Source organism: Arvicanthis niloticus, chromosome 1 (assembly GCF_011762505.2).
Source record: "Arvicanthis niloticus isolate mArvNil1 chromosome 1, mArvNil1.pat.X, whole genome shotgun sequence".
Lineage (NCBI taxonomy): Eukaryota > Metazoa > Chordata > Mammalia > Rodentia > Muridae > Arvicanthis > Arvicanthis niloticus.
Genome location: NC_047658.1, coordinates 152,446,521 through 152,463,134, shown reverse-complemented (window position 1 = coordinate 152,463,134; position 16,614 = coordinate 152,446,521). Strand labels below are relative to the sequence as shown.

Below are 16,614 nucleotides of genomic sequence, written 5' to 3'. Positions count from 1 at the left end.
AATACCCTGGATTCAAACCCCACCCAGTACTGCAAAAATAAAAAATAAAAAATAAAAAATAAAAAATGACTAGGGGGTGATTTAGTGCCTAAAACCCTTATCTAATGATAAGGACCTGAGTGAGTCTCCAGAACCTACATGAAAAGGCAGTCTGTCAGGTGTGGTGGTCCCGTTGAAATCCTAATGCTGGGCAGGTGGAGAATGGCTTCCTAGGGGCTCAATGGCCAAGCCAGTGAGCTTCAGGATTGTAAAGAGGTCAGCACTCGAGGGTGGGACTAAGAATGCCTACTGCCTTTGTACACACGTACGCTCTTGCTCTCTACACACACACACACACACACACACACACACACACACACACACACACACACACATGCGCGCGCGCGAAACAGGCTGGGGACAGGACTGGTAGAGTGCTTGCTAACATACACCAAGTTCTGGGTTCAATGCTCAGCACCATATAAAGCAGCTCTAGTGACACGTGTGCTGTAATCCTAGCACTTGGAGAGGGGTAGAGCAGAGGTTCAAGGGCATCTTCAGTTACAGAGGGAACTAGAGGACAGGCTAGGACACAGGAGACTGACAAAATATAAATGCCACATGTCTTTCAAGTTTGAGAAGTTTTTCCTGACTTATTTTACACGTGACAGATGTGGGAAGCCAAGTTAAGTCAATGTGACCTTACACCTAACCAGAAGGGTGGGTCCTAGGAACTCAGTGAAGGCCTTGACTGAACAGAGAACAGCAAGTACACCAGACATTAGCACACAGAAAGACACTAGTTCCCTCTAGTTAATGTTTATTAGATGTTCCCCTCAGACCCACCTTACATAGAAATCCAATTTGTTCAATACCTGTTATTAAAAACCAAATACCACTTAAAAATCCCGATTTAACACATTTTTATTTAACGTTTTCTCCGTTTCCTTATAAAACAGTCATTTTCCACACTAGCAGCTCTCTCCCCGAGAGTGGGGGAGGGGGTTGGAAGAGGCTGGACACCTCCAGAGAAAATGGTGGGGGAGGAATGCCCAGGGTTACCTCCGGAGGTTCTTCTGGGCCTGTTTCAACAATGTATCAAAGTCAAGAGAATCAAACTTGCTCTTCACAGGGGCAGGATCAAAGTCTTCCCGATTGGAGTCTACAGAAGCAGAGGGACAAACACTAAGGTCTCTTACCACGCTTCTCAAATGGGAGCCATGGCCCATCCAAGAAGCAGATGGAGGCAAACTGCCCTGCTTGCGAGGAATGTAGGAGGGCCCCCTCCCACTCGCCCACCGTTTCAGTTCTCTGTATGTCAGATCCAAATCTAGCTTTCCTCTCAAATGTTGTCAAGAAGCCCTTCTCCATCACTCACCAAGATCAGAGTAACTCCTCTTGCAGAACTGCCTTCGGCCCCCAAAGCAGAGATCAAAGGGCTGCTCGTCTGCCTGACGCAACTTGTGGCCACTCTCAATGGCTGCAAATGCCTCTTCAGCATAACGATAAGTGACGAAACCATAGTTGTCACTAGTGGAGAGGGTAAGCCATTTGGGCACAGGTCATGGAGAAGATTCAGCACCCAGGCTACAGAGGTGTTTCTTCTCATTTCCCCAAAGGCTAACCCTCTGATTATAAAAATGAACTGAACCCCACCCAACCCAAGACAGTAGAAGACAGAGAAGACAGAAACATCAAGGTATAAGAATTTAACATTTTAAATCTTACCCTTGGACACGAAAATGAATGGTACACTCCTCAATCTCTCCAAAAACAGAGAACCTCTGTTTCAGCTCTGACCGAGTCATTCGGCCAGGTATTTTCCCAATGAAGACGACCCTTCTCTCTTCCTACATTGGATAAAGGAAGAGTGACACTCTATGAGCCAGAGCTGTGGCTGCTGATGACTCTGGGCTCCTGGCACAGGGTGAGCTCCTCCTCCCATTACCTGCTGCCCTACTCACTATTGCACGCTCCTTCTGCAGCACTCTCTGCCTTTGGTAATGGTCATTCGAACGGTAAGAGCTGTACCTGACAAGAGAGGTACCATCAGCCCCCAGATACAAGACTCAGAACCCTCAGGCACCTGCCCGGCATCCTAGATGCACTGCCCTCAAACACATCATTCATGCTCACCGCCGCCTCCGGTCACTTCTCCTGCAAGGTGACACAGAGGGAGACCGGCTTCTGGAACTGGATGAGGAGGAGGAAGAGGAAGAAGAGGAGGAAGAGGACGAACACCTTCTGGACCGTCCAGAGGAACTGCAGCTGGACCTGTAATAAAGGGCATAGGAATGATGGGACTGGGACAGGTGTGTTCTACCTCAGCCAGGTCAGACTCGCCTCCCTGTCTGGACACTCGGGACCATAGATGAAGGGAAGAAGAGTTTCAGGTTTTCTTTGCAGGTAACAAGTGGGAGAGCCTTCATAAAACTTTAGATACATCAAGCACTTTTACAGTTTTACACATCTTTATTCCCCTTTCCCTGAGATGGGCTTACTACACAGCCCAAGCCGGCTTTCAACCTGAGACTCTCGTCTCGCTTTGCCAGCACCGGGCCTGTGCTACCGTGCCTAGCATGCAGTTCGGTTTTTGGTGCTGAAGATTATACGAGGGCCTTCCGCATCCCTGATACAGCTCTAGTACCACTGAGCTTTCTCACTACTGCATGTTTTCCACCGTGCCACTGAAAATGGGAAACCACTTAACAAATGAGAAAGAGGAAGGACTGTCGGGGAGACTTGGGAGATGGAGGGCTAACCCTAGTTTTGACAGCTACTCTACAGTGCTGGGGCAAGGTACCAGAATCTGAGTTCTAACTGTTCCCTTGCCAGATCTCAAAGGAATATTGTAACCAAGGCAACAGGGAGGTTACCATGTCGGAACTACTGTTCACAGCCATCTCTGAAGATAGGTATCAGTGCTAAAACACTGGTTTTGTTTGTTTGTTTGTTTGTTTTTGAGACAGTGTCTCATATACCCTAGACTGCCCCAAACTCTGTAGCCAAGGATAATTTAACCTCTGACCCTTCTGCCTCCAACTCCTCGGTGCTAGGATTACAGGCATGTAACATGTCTAGTTTATGAGGTGCTGGGAATCAAATCCAGGGCTTCATGCGTTCGAGTCTACTAACTGTTCTACAACAACTGCAGCCCCACCCCACAAGGAATCTTCCCCCCTTTTTTTTTACAATTATCATGTGTGTATGTGTGTGGCAAAACATGCATCCAGAGGTCAGAGGCTAACTTTTGAGAAATCTTTGTTTCATCTCACATATGGCTCCAGGTTCACACTCAGATCACTGAGCCTAGCAGCTCAGTCTCACCAGCATGTCAGATTAACCCACCATCCTGCATTAATACCAAGGAAATACCAAATACCACAGATGAGCACCGATTATAATAGTATGAAATAACCCCAACTATACCACATGCTATCTACCCAAGGAACAGCTCAAGTAAACAGACTCTAACAATCCACAAAAAGAAAGAAAGCCACAGTGACTGAAAGTACATGAGTTAGCCCATGACTTTTTCAAAGTAACCCACAAGATTGCCGGAACTTCCCAAAGGACAGACTCTAACGGCCATCAAAGCTCACCTTCGCCACCTCTTGTTGGGGGGGGAGAGGGACCGGGACCGGGACCGGGACCGGGATGAGGAAGACACCGATGAGGATGAGGATGCTTCACTGCTCCGGCTGGACCCAGAGCTGACAGAACGGCTGCTGCGGCCACGGCGGCCTTGCCAGCCCCGACTTGGGGGGCTGACTGATCTGCAGGCTTTTCGGTAACAGCGCACTGACGGCTGCTTGTCTGGGGGCTCAGAGGGAGTCCTAGGATTCATGTCATTCCGGCAGGGTGAGGCCTCAGGAGACAGCAAGGTGGATGGGGCAAAACAAGGCGCTGAATGATCTGCCTGCTCAGTGCTAGTCCTGTGATCAAGTGGCTCCTGGGAAGCAGTTGTGCATGGGAGTAGGGGAGTAGCTGAGCCCAATGACAAGACAGGTTTGATGGTGATGTCCTGATGGCGCTTGACATTCCATCGGGAGCCCACCTCTGAAATGACTAGAGCGGGCATCTTTTTGGGGGGTGTCCTGCTTCGGACACAATAGTCATGGTCTCCAGAGCCCACATGGACTGGACTAGGGCCATGGACCCCTTCTTGGAGGCAAGCTGCAGCTGGAGGTTTGGCCTCTGTAATTCCTTCAGGCTTCAGGGTTCCCTCTTGGGCGGTAGATTTAGGAGATTTGGCTTTGGCCAACAGTGAGACAGCAGCCAGGGGTTTCCATAACTGGTGGGGAGGGGTAGCTGGAGGGGTGAGCCCTGTGGGGGGAGGGAGGATGGAGATAGCAGGGTGAGATCCAGTTTCATACTCCAAATTCTGTGTCTCTAGGCTCAAGATATCACTTCTCAGAGTGTACTAACATCACCGTCAGCCCAGCTTCTCTCACTGCTTTAATAAACGAGATACATGCCTGAGGCCAGCCACAACTACTTAGACCTGCCCAGTAACCAGGTTCTACCTAATCTACAATCATTTTCAAGCTTAAATGCACTTCTCCACCTAGCCTTACCTAATGTCTAGGCTGCATCTTACCTAGACTCATACCATAAACTTACCTACTTCCCTTCTGGCTCCACACCTGTCTGTTTCCTAGATTCCTGGTAGACAAATCATCCAAAACAATCAAGTGAGAATGCTCTTTCAACTGTTTCTCCAATACATGTACAGAATGAAGTTCAAGCAGCTGACAATGGCATTCACAGTTCGCCTGATCTAGCCTCTAGCCTTGACTCTTGCTTGTTCTCTGTCCATTACCCTACATCAGCCTCTACTGTCCGGGTCAAACCAAACCATTCACAGAGCTGCAAATAACAAACTAGTTGCTTCTGCAGTTCAGTCAAGTCGTTCCAAATATCCCCTAAAAGCTACCATCTGACTGACAGCAGTGATTGTTTCAAGCCTCAGCTTAGGACAACATTGTATATAATCCTCCCCTACTGCCCCTCACTTCCAACTGCTATCGACACATCTGCCCCCTTGACCATTAACACAATGGAGACCAGATGTCTCTACCCAATGCCGATATACCCCTGATGCACAGCAGATACTGCACACCTGCCGCACAGACTAAGCGGAGTACAACCTGAACCCACCTGCCACGTTGGCCAGTTCTGGGGCTTGTAACCGGTCTAGGGGTTTCTTCTCCTGGGGAGTGTCAATGCTGCTGGCAGGGGGGAAAAGGGAAAGCCTGGTTCATTGCCTCAATATCTTGTACATATGTGCTTTCCTCAAAAAGCAATGAAAAGTATATGTAGAGGAAAAAAAAAAAAAAAGAAGGATGCCCAACATGGCCCCAGTCTAACACAGAAGGGCCTTAGTGACCAAGGTGTAGATGGGGCTTCCTCAATTCTGCCAAATCTCAGGAGGGAAGCTGACTAGGTAGAATCTTCAATGAAATGATCCTGCACACAGACCCCCACCCTCTCCTTCAGTAAGGAACCCTGCCTACCAAGCTCAAATTTAACTGAAACCAATATGAAAGGCACGCTCAGCAGATCAGGAATATGAACAAGGAAGCCTCTCATTGTTAGAATGCTATAAAGTAAAGGGGTTTGGGTGCCCATGCCCTCCAAGGAGTTAGGGGAAGCCCCAGCTACTTCCCCCTACCCCATCATTAGCACTTGAACAAGCTTGAAGTCTGATAATGGAAGAGAAAAAAATGCCAAAGAAAAATTTGGCAAAAATTAAGGGGCACCTCCAAGGCACTTGGAATTCCTGATAGTACATACCTTCCCTAACTCATCACCCATGACAATGTTTGGTGATAACAGAGAAGGGGGCAAAAAATGGGGGAAGACACTAGAGTTGATGAACATCCCTGCCACAAAGGTGTCCAGTTGGAAGTCGGCTGGCTGCTGACCAACAGCTGTAGGGTAACTCGCTCATATCTCCTTACTTACCCTGAGTTTCCTACAGCCAAGCTGTCAGCAGGAGCCGGGAGAGGACACTCCTTTTTGGCTGTAAAGAAATCATATTAGTTAAAAGCCCAACCAGATGTTTCAAACCAAGGTGGCACAGAAGTACATTCTGATATCCAGAGAATAAGCCAGCTTTGCCTCCTCCGCTGAGCTCAGATCCAGTCTCCTCCAGTGCTATCTAGACAATGAGATTTAATTATTTCTTTTCTGCTCAGAAATACTCCCAACTGAATGTGAGACAGAATCCAAATTGATGGACCAAACTAATTTCCTAGCCATAAATTGAAATAGGGTCTCAGTATGCAGCCCAGCAGACCTGGGACTCACCATACAAACCAGGATGGCCTTGAACTCAAAGATGTTTCCCAGTGACAGAATTAAAGATAAACACCATACTTGACCTTAGACTTATCTAGCAGCTAAATCCAGGACCATGGCACAGGATAAGCATTGCTTCTCCAATGAAACTCCATCTCCAATATACAGGCTTCCTGTCTCTCTCTCCTGTTCTATCCTTTACCATGTACTGCAGAACCTGTTACCAACTCAAGTGTCACCGCGCAGATTCTTTGCCCCAATGATACAATAAATTCCTCCAGAAGAGAATATAGTAACCTCCACAGCACCTAGCACCCTGCTTTGTCTTGAAAAACTCAAGCTCCTCATTGTCTTCTAAATGAACCCTCCCACCCCCACCCCAAACAGGGTTTCTCTCTCTGTCCTGAAACTTGCTCTGTACTGGAACTGGTTCTGTAGACCAGGATGGCCTGGAACTCAAGAGATCCACCTGTTTCTGTCTCCTGAGAGCTGAGATTAAAAATGTGCCACAATGCTTGGTTCCAAATGCATCTTTTTTTTTTAAAAAAAGACTTATTTATGTTATGGATATGAGTGCTCTATCTGCATGTATACTTGCATGAAAGAGGACATCAAAAATCCACTTAGATGGTTGGGAACCACCATGTGATTGCTGAGAATTGAACTCAGGACCTCTGGAAGAGCAGCTGGTGCCCTTAACTACTAAGCCCTCCAAATGCATCTTATAGGAACCATCCAATTTTTTCTGCCTTATATGCTACATATATCACATGAAATCCCACCTCTCAAAAGCTCAACTGAAGAGCTGCTTCCCTGTAGAAAGTCCCCATCCAATCCCAAGCTCCCTGCATCCTCTGCTTATGTCCTCTTTCCATGACTAATGCTGTACCACCACGTCCCTGGTTCAGACTACTCTCCCAGGTGAAATGCTGTGCCAATTAAGTGGCCCTTCTGATGGCTGTGACTGCCCCCTACCCTCTACACCAGTTCAAGCGACTATAAAGCTAAACCCAAAGTAAACACAGACAAAAGTAAGAGTTAGAACAAAACTACCTAGGTTTCCTCACCTTCTGATTTCTCAAACTGCTCCAATAGACTGGACAGGTCTGATGCTTCAATCCCTGCGAGAGAACACACCACAGGATTGAAATCTAGCCCTCACCGACTGAGTCCACAGGCCCTGAGCGCTTCTCCCTTTACATGCCTCCCAGTGCACCAAAGTGAGTGAACCAAGGGAGTAGCACACAGCAAGAGCAAGTAAGACTAGAGTACACACCAAGGACACTCCCAAAGAAATCCAACAAAGGGCAGCCTCGTGGAAGTCACTTCTTTTGTCCTGTGGGCCAACGCTTCCAGACAACCCCTGCACCCTTCTTGTACTGAGCACATGTCTGTCACTCACCAATCTCACTGATGAATGCCTGTACCACATCCTCAGGACCCTGAGTGCGTGGAGCAGGCAGGAAGGACAGCTTCCTTAGACGGGCTGGATGGACAGCAGGCAGCTTTGCAGCAGTGCTCTGCTTTGGTATGGGAACAGCCTTGATAGCCGTAGAGACGGCTCTCTCCCTTGGTCTGTTCTCCTGGGTCTCAGGCTTTAGCCTCTCTGATACAGACTCCACAGTAACTACACCCTCAGCAGACAGAGTTGGTGGAGCCTTGATCTGGGGACTCTGTATCAAGGTGGACACTTTGTGTTTCGGTTGGGGAGATACAGGCACTGGCTGAGTCTCCAGCTTTGTAGGTTCTGCTGGTGGAGCTTTGGGGCTGACTGGCCCAGAACTTAGGGAAGGAGTCACTGGCACAGGAAGCGTATCTTCAGGAGGACCAGCTGAATTACTACTGAGTTCCACATTGGCTGGGGGAACAACTCTTCCAGTAGAGACTGAAGACAACGGAGGTGGAGAAACAGTAGACCAAAAGGGAGGCTGTTGCAGCCCTGGGCCCCACCCAAGGGACCCATAGGCACAGCTGGAGCTGTAAGGTGAAACTGGTGCAGGAGGGGGTACCCAAGGCACATTGCAAGTTGGGGGTACAGCATAGGTACCAGGAGTACCAGACACTATGGGCATCGCTGGTGGTGGGGGCAGACAAGAATAGCCAGAAGGAGACACAGACGGGTAACAAGGCCAGGGTGGCACAGGGGCATACTGAGTATAGGGGTCAGGTGGCATTTGTCTCATTGATACTGGAAGTCCAGGAGGTTGCAAAGGAGGCGGGGGCAGGTTGGGGACTCCATGGCCACTTGAAGGAAGAGAAAGCAGAGGAGGTATGCTTGGAGGGAAAGGCAAAGGAGTGGGCACTGTAGAAGGGATGGGCCCAGCAGGAGACACAGACTGCAAAGTAGGAGGGGGTGGTCTAACTGGAAGCGGCATCTCATGAGATGACACCTGTTCAGAGTGAGTTGAAACCATAAGTTTGCTTGCAGATGGTTCAGGAGTAGGAGAAGCAGGGTTAGAACCCACAGACACAAAACAAGGCTCTGGTACAGCTACAGGGCTTCTCTGTGGAGCTGTCTTCTTGGCTGGGGCTGATGGAACGAGACAAGGGATATCTGCCAGCCCTTTAGGGGTCTCTGGGAGGCTAGGCCACTTGCCAGCTGGGGGCTGAGAATTCCTGTCTTCTGCTTCTGTTTGCCGTTGCTGCCTTCGCTGACGGTACTCAGACAGGCTGAGAGGCCGAGGTCTGGCTTCCTGGGTTGTAGCACTGGTAGTACCTTCCACCTTCGGAGGACCTACAGCATCCTTGACTTCAGGGATGATGACCTTAGGATGGTCTGCGGACGCTAGGGAAGGACGATTCCCCTGAGCGGCTGCCGCTGCCGCTGCTGCACGTCTAGGATCAGCTGGTCTGCACTTGACTGGCACAGGATCTACTGGAGCCAGGTCATTTGGGACAGGCTCAACTGTCACTGTGCTAGCTAGGATAGCATCCGCTGGAGACAAATTATCTGAAGTGGGAACAGCCACTGCAGGTTCAATTCCTGTCCTGTCAGGCATGACTGGGCTAGTCAGCATGGGACCTACTGGGAGAGGACCAAGCAGCTCAGTTCTAGATGAAGCCTGGTCAACAGGAAGGGCATTGCCAACTGCAGGGGAATCATCTTCAACAGAGTTGAGAGGCATGGAGCCAGCTTGAGCAGAGTCATTTAACGAGAGAGAGGGGTTGGCTTGGCTGGTCTCAACCAGCTTAGGACAGAGATCTAGAGCATCTTCTTCAGCAGGACTCTCCTGTCCTGCACTTGTCTCTAAATTCTCAGACCCAGTCTTCTCCAAGGCAGCCGCCCATGCCCGAGCCCAAGCCCGCGGCTTCCCTCTGCTCTGAGGGACTGCAACCTGTCTCTGAAGCTCTTCCTGAGAGTTCACCTCTGTAGCCACAGTGGACTGTCCACGGGAAGACGATCTCAGCCTCCTGGTATAGCCTTCCAAACAGGCTGCTGGCTGCTGCTTGTTCTTCTTCTTCTTCCTGCCCTTTCTGGGAACTTTCTGAGAACCCTGACTTGCACTGGCAGGTAGGTTCTGAGGCTCCTTGGGTGCCAGTGTCTCCATGATTTCCCTGGGCTCCAATAAGCAGGCAGAATTCAGTGGTAACTCTTGATCAGGGCAAGGGGCAACTTGAGGCACAACAGCTTCTGTCCCGGACTCCGCGGTGGGCATGAGTAGCTGCAAGGCAGAGCTGGTCCCTACAGACTCATCCAGGAGCACAGACTGGGATCCAGGAGGAATCTGCCGCACCACGACTGGGATCTCCAGGTCATCACCAGCTGTAGCTGCCTGGCCCACAATCTCCAGCACCACACAACCCTCAGGCAGTGTCAAGTTGTCATCAGCCTGTTCCTGAAGCTCATCCTCAAGTGATGCCAAGTGGGTGAGGTTGGGCAAGCAGTACGGGTGCATAGCCCGCACCAGCTCACTCAGAGAAGAGATGCTCTCGTCACCAGGGGCTGACACTGCCACATCTGCTGCTGCTGCTGACATATCCTCCTCCTCAGGGCATGCCAAGTGCATGGGAAAGTCCAAATTGTTCACCGAGTTGTCCAGTTCATCAGCAAGCATCTGACCACTGAAGCCAGCGACCTCCTCCTCCTCTTCTCCATCACTGCGCTGCTGGGGAGAAGGGGACTGACCCCATCGAGTTCTTGGTCTTGAGGGTCTCCAGCTAGGCAGCTTAGGGGAAGAAGTTTCCAAGAAGGGAGGTGGAGAGAAGTCCCATGGAGAATCTGCAAGGGACATCTCAACCTACAGGAGAAGAACACACTCAGGAGGCATTCCTCAGCACAAGCCTTCCAGACGGTGCCTCTGCATATCCTCCCCATCTGTGTGTTCAGGAGGGTCCCAGATCAGACTTACCCCATTCACCCGACTATTTCCTGTGCTGGGCCCCAAAGGGTCAATTGGGGTGATGAGGTCACGTTCTGGGGGTGTCCGAGAGAGATTGAGCAACTTGTGCAGCTAAGAGGAATGAAGCCCCCAGTCAGTTTGTGCAGAGCTGTATGAACAGGCTCCCAGATGTGGGTGGAACCGCTGGACTAGCCTATGTCCCTCCCTGACCCCATACTCACAGAGGAGCTCTCCCGAGGAGACACAAGCAGCTCTGAATCAGGAATGGTATCAAATGGGGACAGGTTCTCAGAATCAGCATTGTCCAAGATCTCAGTCAGAGCTGTGAGCAGCGACATCTCATTCTGGTCCTCCAAAGATAACCTGCTCTGCTCCAGAAAGACAAGAGGAACCCCACAAGATCTCTAATAACCTACTAGCCATAAAAAGAACTAAATGCCAAGAGAATCTCCCAGACTCACTTAGCTTAATTTACCAACAAGAGGGATCTAAGTAAGAGGAAGCACTGGTTCCAATCTCTTACTGGTCACCCAACTCTCTAGTCCTAAACAGAGAAGGGTTACACTGACATTCGTGAGACAGAAGGCGCTCAGGAAACCACCCTGGACTAGACTGGAATTAGGCTCAGAAGCAGTGTCCATGAGCCTCCTAGACATGTAGCTCAAAAGCCCTGAAAGGAGAATAAGCTTTGGACCATAGTCCAAGCTGAAGGCATCCTTCATGGGCTGTACTGACAGTCTGCAGTCTAACATCATTTTAAAAATAATAATAAAAATTTTAAAAAAATCTTTCAAGGGCTCAGGTTGGGTATCTGATAGGCCAAGGATCTGAGAGAAAAATGCCATCTCTGAAACGACTCCAAAGACAAAACACCCCATGCAAAGATCCTGCCTGAAGAACTCCAAGCCCTACCCCAGCTTACCTCTCCAAAATCCTCAATGAGGGATATGAGGGAGGCATCCATGTAGCTCTGCATGGTCTCCAGTAGTGTCTCATCCTGCAGTATCAGTTCCTCCATTTCCAGGTCTTTCTCCCTCAGAGATGGGCCCAGTCGAGAAAGACTGACAAAGCTAGAGTCATCCCCCTCCTCATGGACCTAGGGCAAAAGGGTCAATCAGACCTCCCAAGTGCTGGGATTAAAGACATAGCATACACTTGTAACATAAATGCTGAAAAAACTAAAGCAGAAGAATTCTATGCGAGTTTGAGACCAGACTGGCCTACTTAAAGAAAAGACTGTCAGAGGGGAAATCAATGTTAAGCCATCCGCTGCTGGGCGGCGGTGGTGCACACCTAAGTTGTGCTCTGTCCACACACCCAGAGATCCACAGGGCCTCAACTCCTACCATACACCAAACAATGGAAGGAACGCCTTAAGCCTTTTCTCCCAACAAACAAAAGTGGTGGCACACGCCTTAATCCCAGCATTTGGGCGGCAGGAACAAGCAGATCCGAGTTCAAGGCCAGCTTGGTTAATATGACAAGTGCCAGGACAGTCAAGACTACATAGAGACTCTATCACAAAACAAATTAAAAGTGCAAGAAACTATTCCTTTTTAAAAGAGGAAAATAATAACTCCCAATTCCTTTGGGACAAATAATATGATTGTGTTCACTTGTATTCTTTTGTGCATCACAGAGGAATTTATATGTGCCTATACACCATCATTACCCATTATTCCCTACCATGTCTTATACCCAATGTTCATACTCCCTTTTCTTCTTTGGTGCTGGAGACTAAATCCACTCTAAGACTCTAACTCTAAGACTCTAAAACTGAGCTATACCTCTAGACCCAACGGTGAGCCACAATGTCAATTGTAGTTCTAGGAGAAGAATGTCTTCCCCAACCCTACCAACTGAAACCTTGACTGCAGAGATGGAGAGGCCCTGCCTCACACACTTCTGTGTACTAGCAGTGTAGTTAGCTTTGTCATGAGGTAAGATCCACCCAAACCTGTCAAGTGTCATAGGCAGGGCATACGCAAGGCCCAAATGGAACTAGTGAGTCCAGAGCTTCAACTAAGCATCTCTGCTCTTGGAAGCATGGTGTAAAGGCCTGAGAACAGAATCAGACAGACAGCCAGACACCCTCCTGCAGCAGGGAAATGGAGCACTTCAATTCCTCCAAAAGAAACAGCCAACAGGTGTGACCTGATGCTTCAGGAACCCGATCCTTTTAAAAGGTGGAGCTGTAAGGCCCAGGGAAAGAACAGGCTGGTTTAGGGACACTTCAGTGTCTAGGCCCAAAGCTAAAGTGAGAAGGCAGCAGGTTCTAGGGACTAACCCCTCCCACCTAGGTCTTCACAATCCTGTAATTACAACCAGAAGCTGAATATCGCATGGCTCAGCAAACAGTCATCGGTGAGCAAGTAGCCTGTATCTCTAGTTGCCCTGCCTCCTTCCACAGCCCAGCCACTAGGTCAGACTGGTCCAGCTCTATAAACCATTGATCTCTACCTCCTCCTGGCAGGTGCTGGAGGCCAAGACAGAGACATCTACCCCCTTTACGTGGCTTCACCCACACACTTCACAATCCCCAGGTACAAACGTTCCCAGGGGAAAAGGATCAGCCAAAGGCTAAAGGCCAAGCCAAAAGTGAACTAACCACTAGCATTAACTCCAAACCTCTCGGTTAGCTTTCTCACACCAATTTCGCTCATCCAGAATTTAAAGTCCACTTTGGGTTTCTGACACAGTCTCATGTAGTACAGGCTGGTCTTGTACTTCTATGTAACCAAGGCAATTCTTTTTTTTTTTTTTTAATTCTTTTTTTTTTTTTTTTTTGGTTTTTTGAGACAGAGTTTCTCTGTGTAGCCCTGGCTATCCTGGAACTCAGCCTGTCGACCAGGCTGGCCTCGAACTCAGAAATCCGCCTGCCTCTGCCTCCCAAGTGCTGGGATTAAAGGCATGTGCCACCACAGCCCAGCTAACCAAGGTAATTCTTAAACTCTTGAGTCTCCTACCTACAAGCCCAGCCCAGAGACTTTTTTTTTTTTTAATATTTCTATATACTTCAAAACATATAGCTAGTTAAGCCAGGAGCAACAACAAAAGAACAGATAACTTGTCACTTCCTAGGACCATCATAAATTCCTTCAAAACACACAGCATTGCCTTCTTTGATCCCAGCACTCAGGAGGCAAAGACAGGCAGAGTTTGAGATGACAGCCAAGACTACAGACAAAGAAACAAAAAACTTCCTTCAACGGTATCTTACTGCCCTTAGCATGGGGTTTAAACTCCGTATGATGGCTTGTGTTTTGCTCTTCCTGCTAGCCTCCTCAGCCTGCCCTCCCATCCCACCCTTCTGCTAAGCTGGCTATTCTTCCCATACGCCATGGCCATGCCATCTTCACATCCTATTCCCTCTGATAAAAGTTTCTCACACAGCCTTAAGAGTCTCAATTTAAAAGCTGGGCAGTGGTGGCCCACGCCTTTAATCCCAGTACTTGGGAGGCCTGAGTTCGAGGCCAGCCTGGTCTACAGAGTGAGTTCCAGGACAGCCAGAACTATACAGAGAAGTCTTGAAAAACAAAATACAAAAAAACAAAAAAGAGTCTCAAATTTAAAATGTCTCTTCCATTTGTAGACTCTTCAAATTAGATTGCTGATGACTACAGAATCCCAACTAGCCTGCACTTTCCTTCGGCCTCACCCACCACTATTTATTATGTCTATCTTGAGTTAAACTTAGGACACTGTGCAGATCACATCTGTGTGGTTTAGCAACACATCTGTACTTAAACATATGATGCCTTGATAACCACTGGGTTGGCAGACTGTATAACTGCTGTTATTGCTAGATCTTGGACCCCTACTGTCTCTCCCAGATAGTGATGCTGAACAGCACTGACCACAAAAGATGTGAAAAGTTGGAGGGAAAAGGACGGGTGATCCCAAAGTCATGCCCTGAAAGTCATTCTCCCCTAGGCTGTTTTGCTGGACCTAACATTACTGGGAAGCCTGCAATCAGACCTCGCATAGGGTTGCTGTCAAAAAGACAACTAATTCCTGCTCACTTCACTGCAAACCTGGTTTGAATATTTTCGAAAGCCCAGCACTTAATAGTAGGATAAAAATACTTTAAGAACCTAAGAATACACACAATTTCAGCACAAAACATTTTCCTGATCCATTAACTGTTCAACTACATTCAATAGTTCTCAAACCACCTCCAATTTTTCCTATCTCCATCAAAAATTCCAGAAAGCCTCACACAGACACAATTCAAGAAGCTGTATCTCAGAATTTACCCGAACACGCCTTAATTATCTCCTCCCAAAAAGACGCTAGAGACAAAATGAAGGGAAAAATTAAACTAGTCACAGGTAAGTTGACACTCCCATGACCCTTGAATCACAAGTATGAAGAACTGCAGGCAACCAAAACGCCAATGTGTGACTCACAACTCACTCCAAGATGGTCAGACAGAAGCCTCCACGAAATCATTTCTCCACAGCCCTTCAGTCTCAAGTCCTCTAACCTTCGCCTCACACCCTGACATTTCTAGGAAGCCGACTCTGAGAACATCTGGAAAGTCCACCATCTACTGACGGAAGGCGCTGTAAACGCAGGCAAGAGAGAAAAAACTCCTAAGGCTCTGAGCAAAGTTGCCTCCAGCAGCCCCTACCTATCTCCAGACCAGAGGTCCCAGCACAAGCAAGAGATGGCGGGAGCGGCTGAGACACACCCAGTTCCCGGCAGTGCGGCTCCAGCGCGGATACTAGATGCCCGACAGCCTGGGACGGGAGCCACGTGGACATCCCTTCCCCGCCCCCACGTGGACCCGCGCCCCGCGCTCCCCCCGCCCCCGCCGGCAAGCCCTACCCACGTGGGCGCCCGCGCCGCCTAGGGGGAGGGGGAGGCAGACAAGTTCTCCCGGGAAATCGTCCCCCCCAACACCCCACGTGCTCCAAAAAAGGAACTACGGCGCCAAGCTGGTGGAGCTTCTTCGGCATCCTTAGGAAGAAGTCTTAGCCTTCAATCCTGAATCCCTGACGCCCCAGCTAGGGCCACGTTTCTTACGTCCGACACTGTCCCTCTGGCGTTCCCAGGAATCGCCGCAGGGCTCCTGCGTCTGCTGGCATACCCCCTGCAAACAACTTAGGTCCTCTCAGCCCTACCCAACTCCCGCAGCATCGGCACGCAAGTGCTTCCTCCCTTTCCTGTGGCGTCCACGTGTCACCGCCCGGCACACGCCGCTTTGCTGCCAGCCGCGGGCCGCCGGCCACCCTCTCACCTGCTCCGCGGCGCTCACGGAGCCCACGGTCCCATACGGCGCTTGGCTTCGACTCGCCCAACCGCCGCCGCGCACTCCACCGCCAGGGTCTGGACCGGGGCCCCCAGTCGGAGGCGGCGCGACTCGGTCTCTCCGTCCCCGGCGCGCCGCCATCTTGGCCCCTGAACACCCAGCGCTGCTCTGATCGCCGGCGCCGCCTCGCCCAGCCGATTGTGGGAAGGAAACTACATCTCCCGAAGGACACTGCGAGACTACGAATCCCAGAAGGACGAGCAGCGAACCACTTTGCACCTTGGAAGACGAGGACCCTGACCTCCCTCAAGGATTTCTGGGAATTGTAGTCTCTGAAAGATTAGCGAGTAGCGCCTTAGGAGTATTGTAGGGCTCAGTTTTGACCAAGCTGCTGAGTACGCAGTAATAAGGAAGAGTTAATATTTGCTTACCACTTTATTTTTGTTAATTTGTGCAAGTGCTAGACCCTTTTCTTTGACGTTCTACCTGCTGTACTTTCACCTTACTTCAAGTCGATCGCTCTTTTGAAACAGCACCCCCAAGTGGACACTCCCAGTCTAGACTCTAACCCTCACCTAAACTCTTACTGCGGCACTAGTGCAAATGTTTCTATTAAAATACCGCATTTTCGCCGGGCGGTGGTGGCGCCCACCTTTAATCCCAGCACTTGAGAGGCAGAGGCAGGCGGATTTCTGAGTTCTACCGAGTGAGTTCAAGGACAGCCAAGGCTATACAGAG

The 16,614-nt window shown here is 49.5% G+C and overlaps 1 protein-coding gene across 14 annotated transcripts; it reads right to left on the bottom strand.

Annotated features, from left to right (window-relative positions):
* Positions 1-782: 782 nt before the first annotated feature.
* Positions 783-16,075, bottom strand: Pprc1 (PPARG related coactivator 1). Of its 14 annotated transcripts, XM_076923091.1 has the most exons (15): positions 15,865-16,004; positions 15,039-15,187; positions 11,545-11,718; positions 10,844-10,993; positions 10,632-10,733; positions 7,685-10,520; positions 7,350-7,403; positions 5,947-6,004; positions 5,140-5,210; positions 3,582-4,305; positions 2,116-2,253; positions 1,944-2,010; positions 1,708-1,829; positions 1,358-1,509; positions 783-1,141 (listed from the first exon to the last, which is right to left on the bottom strand). In XM_076923091.1, exons 2-15 carry the CDS (start codon positions 15,072-15,074, stop codon positions 1,038-1,040), a joined length of 4,788 nt encoding a protein of 1,595 aa, XP_076779206.1. In that variant the 5' UTR covers positions 15,075-15,187; positions 15,865-16,004; the 3' UTR covers positions 783-1,037. The 14 variants fall into 14 exon arrangements, with proteins under 14 accessions (XP_076779206.1, XP_034367080.1, XP_034367114.1 ...); XM_034511189.2 differs by lacking the exon at positions 15,039-15,187 and having other exon boundaries at positions 15,865-16,074; XM_034511223.2 differs by lacking the exon at positions 15,039-15,187 and having other exon boundaries at positions 1,944-2,004; positions 15,865-16,074.
* Positions 16,076-16,614: the final 539 nt, after the last annotated feature.

What these genes read in the sequence shown, in the direction of transcription:
- Pprc1 (XM_034511189.2), bottom strand. Translation starts at nt 16,017, where the DNA reads ATGGCGGCGCGCCGGGGACGGAGAGACCGAGTCGCGCCGCCTCCGACT. An exon ending in CCGTGAGCGCCGCGGAGCAG is followed by an intron (nt 11,719 to 15,864) that starts GTGAGAGGGTGG and finishes CTTTTGCCCTAG; the next exon opens with GTCCATGAGGAGGGGGATGA. An exon ending in CTCCTCGGGAGAGCTCCTCT is followed by an intron (nt 10,734 to 10,843) that starts GTGAGTATGGGG and finishes CATTCCTCTTAG; the next exon opens with CTGCACAAGTTGCTCAATCT.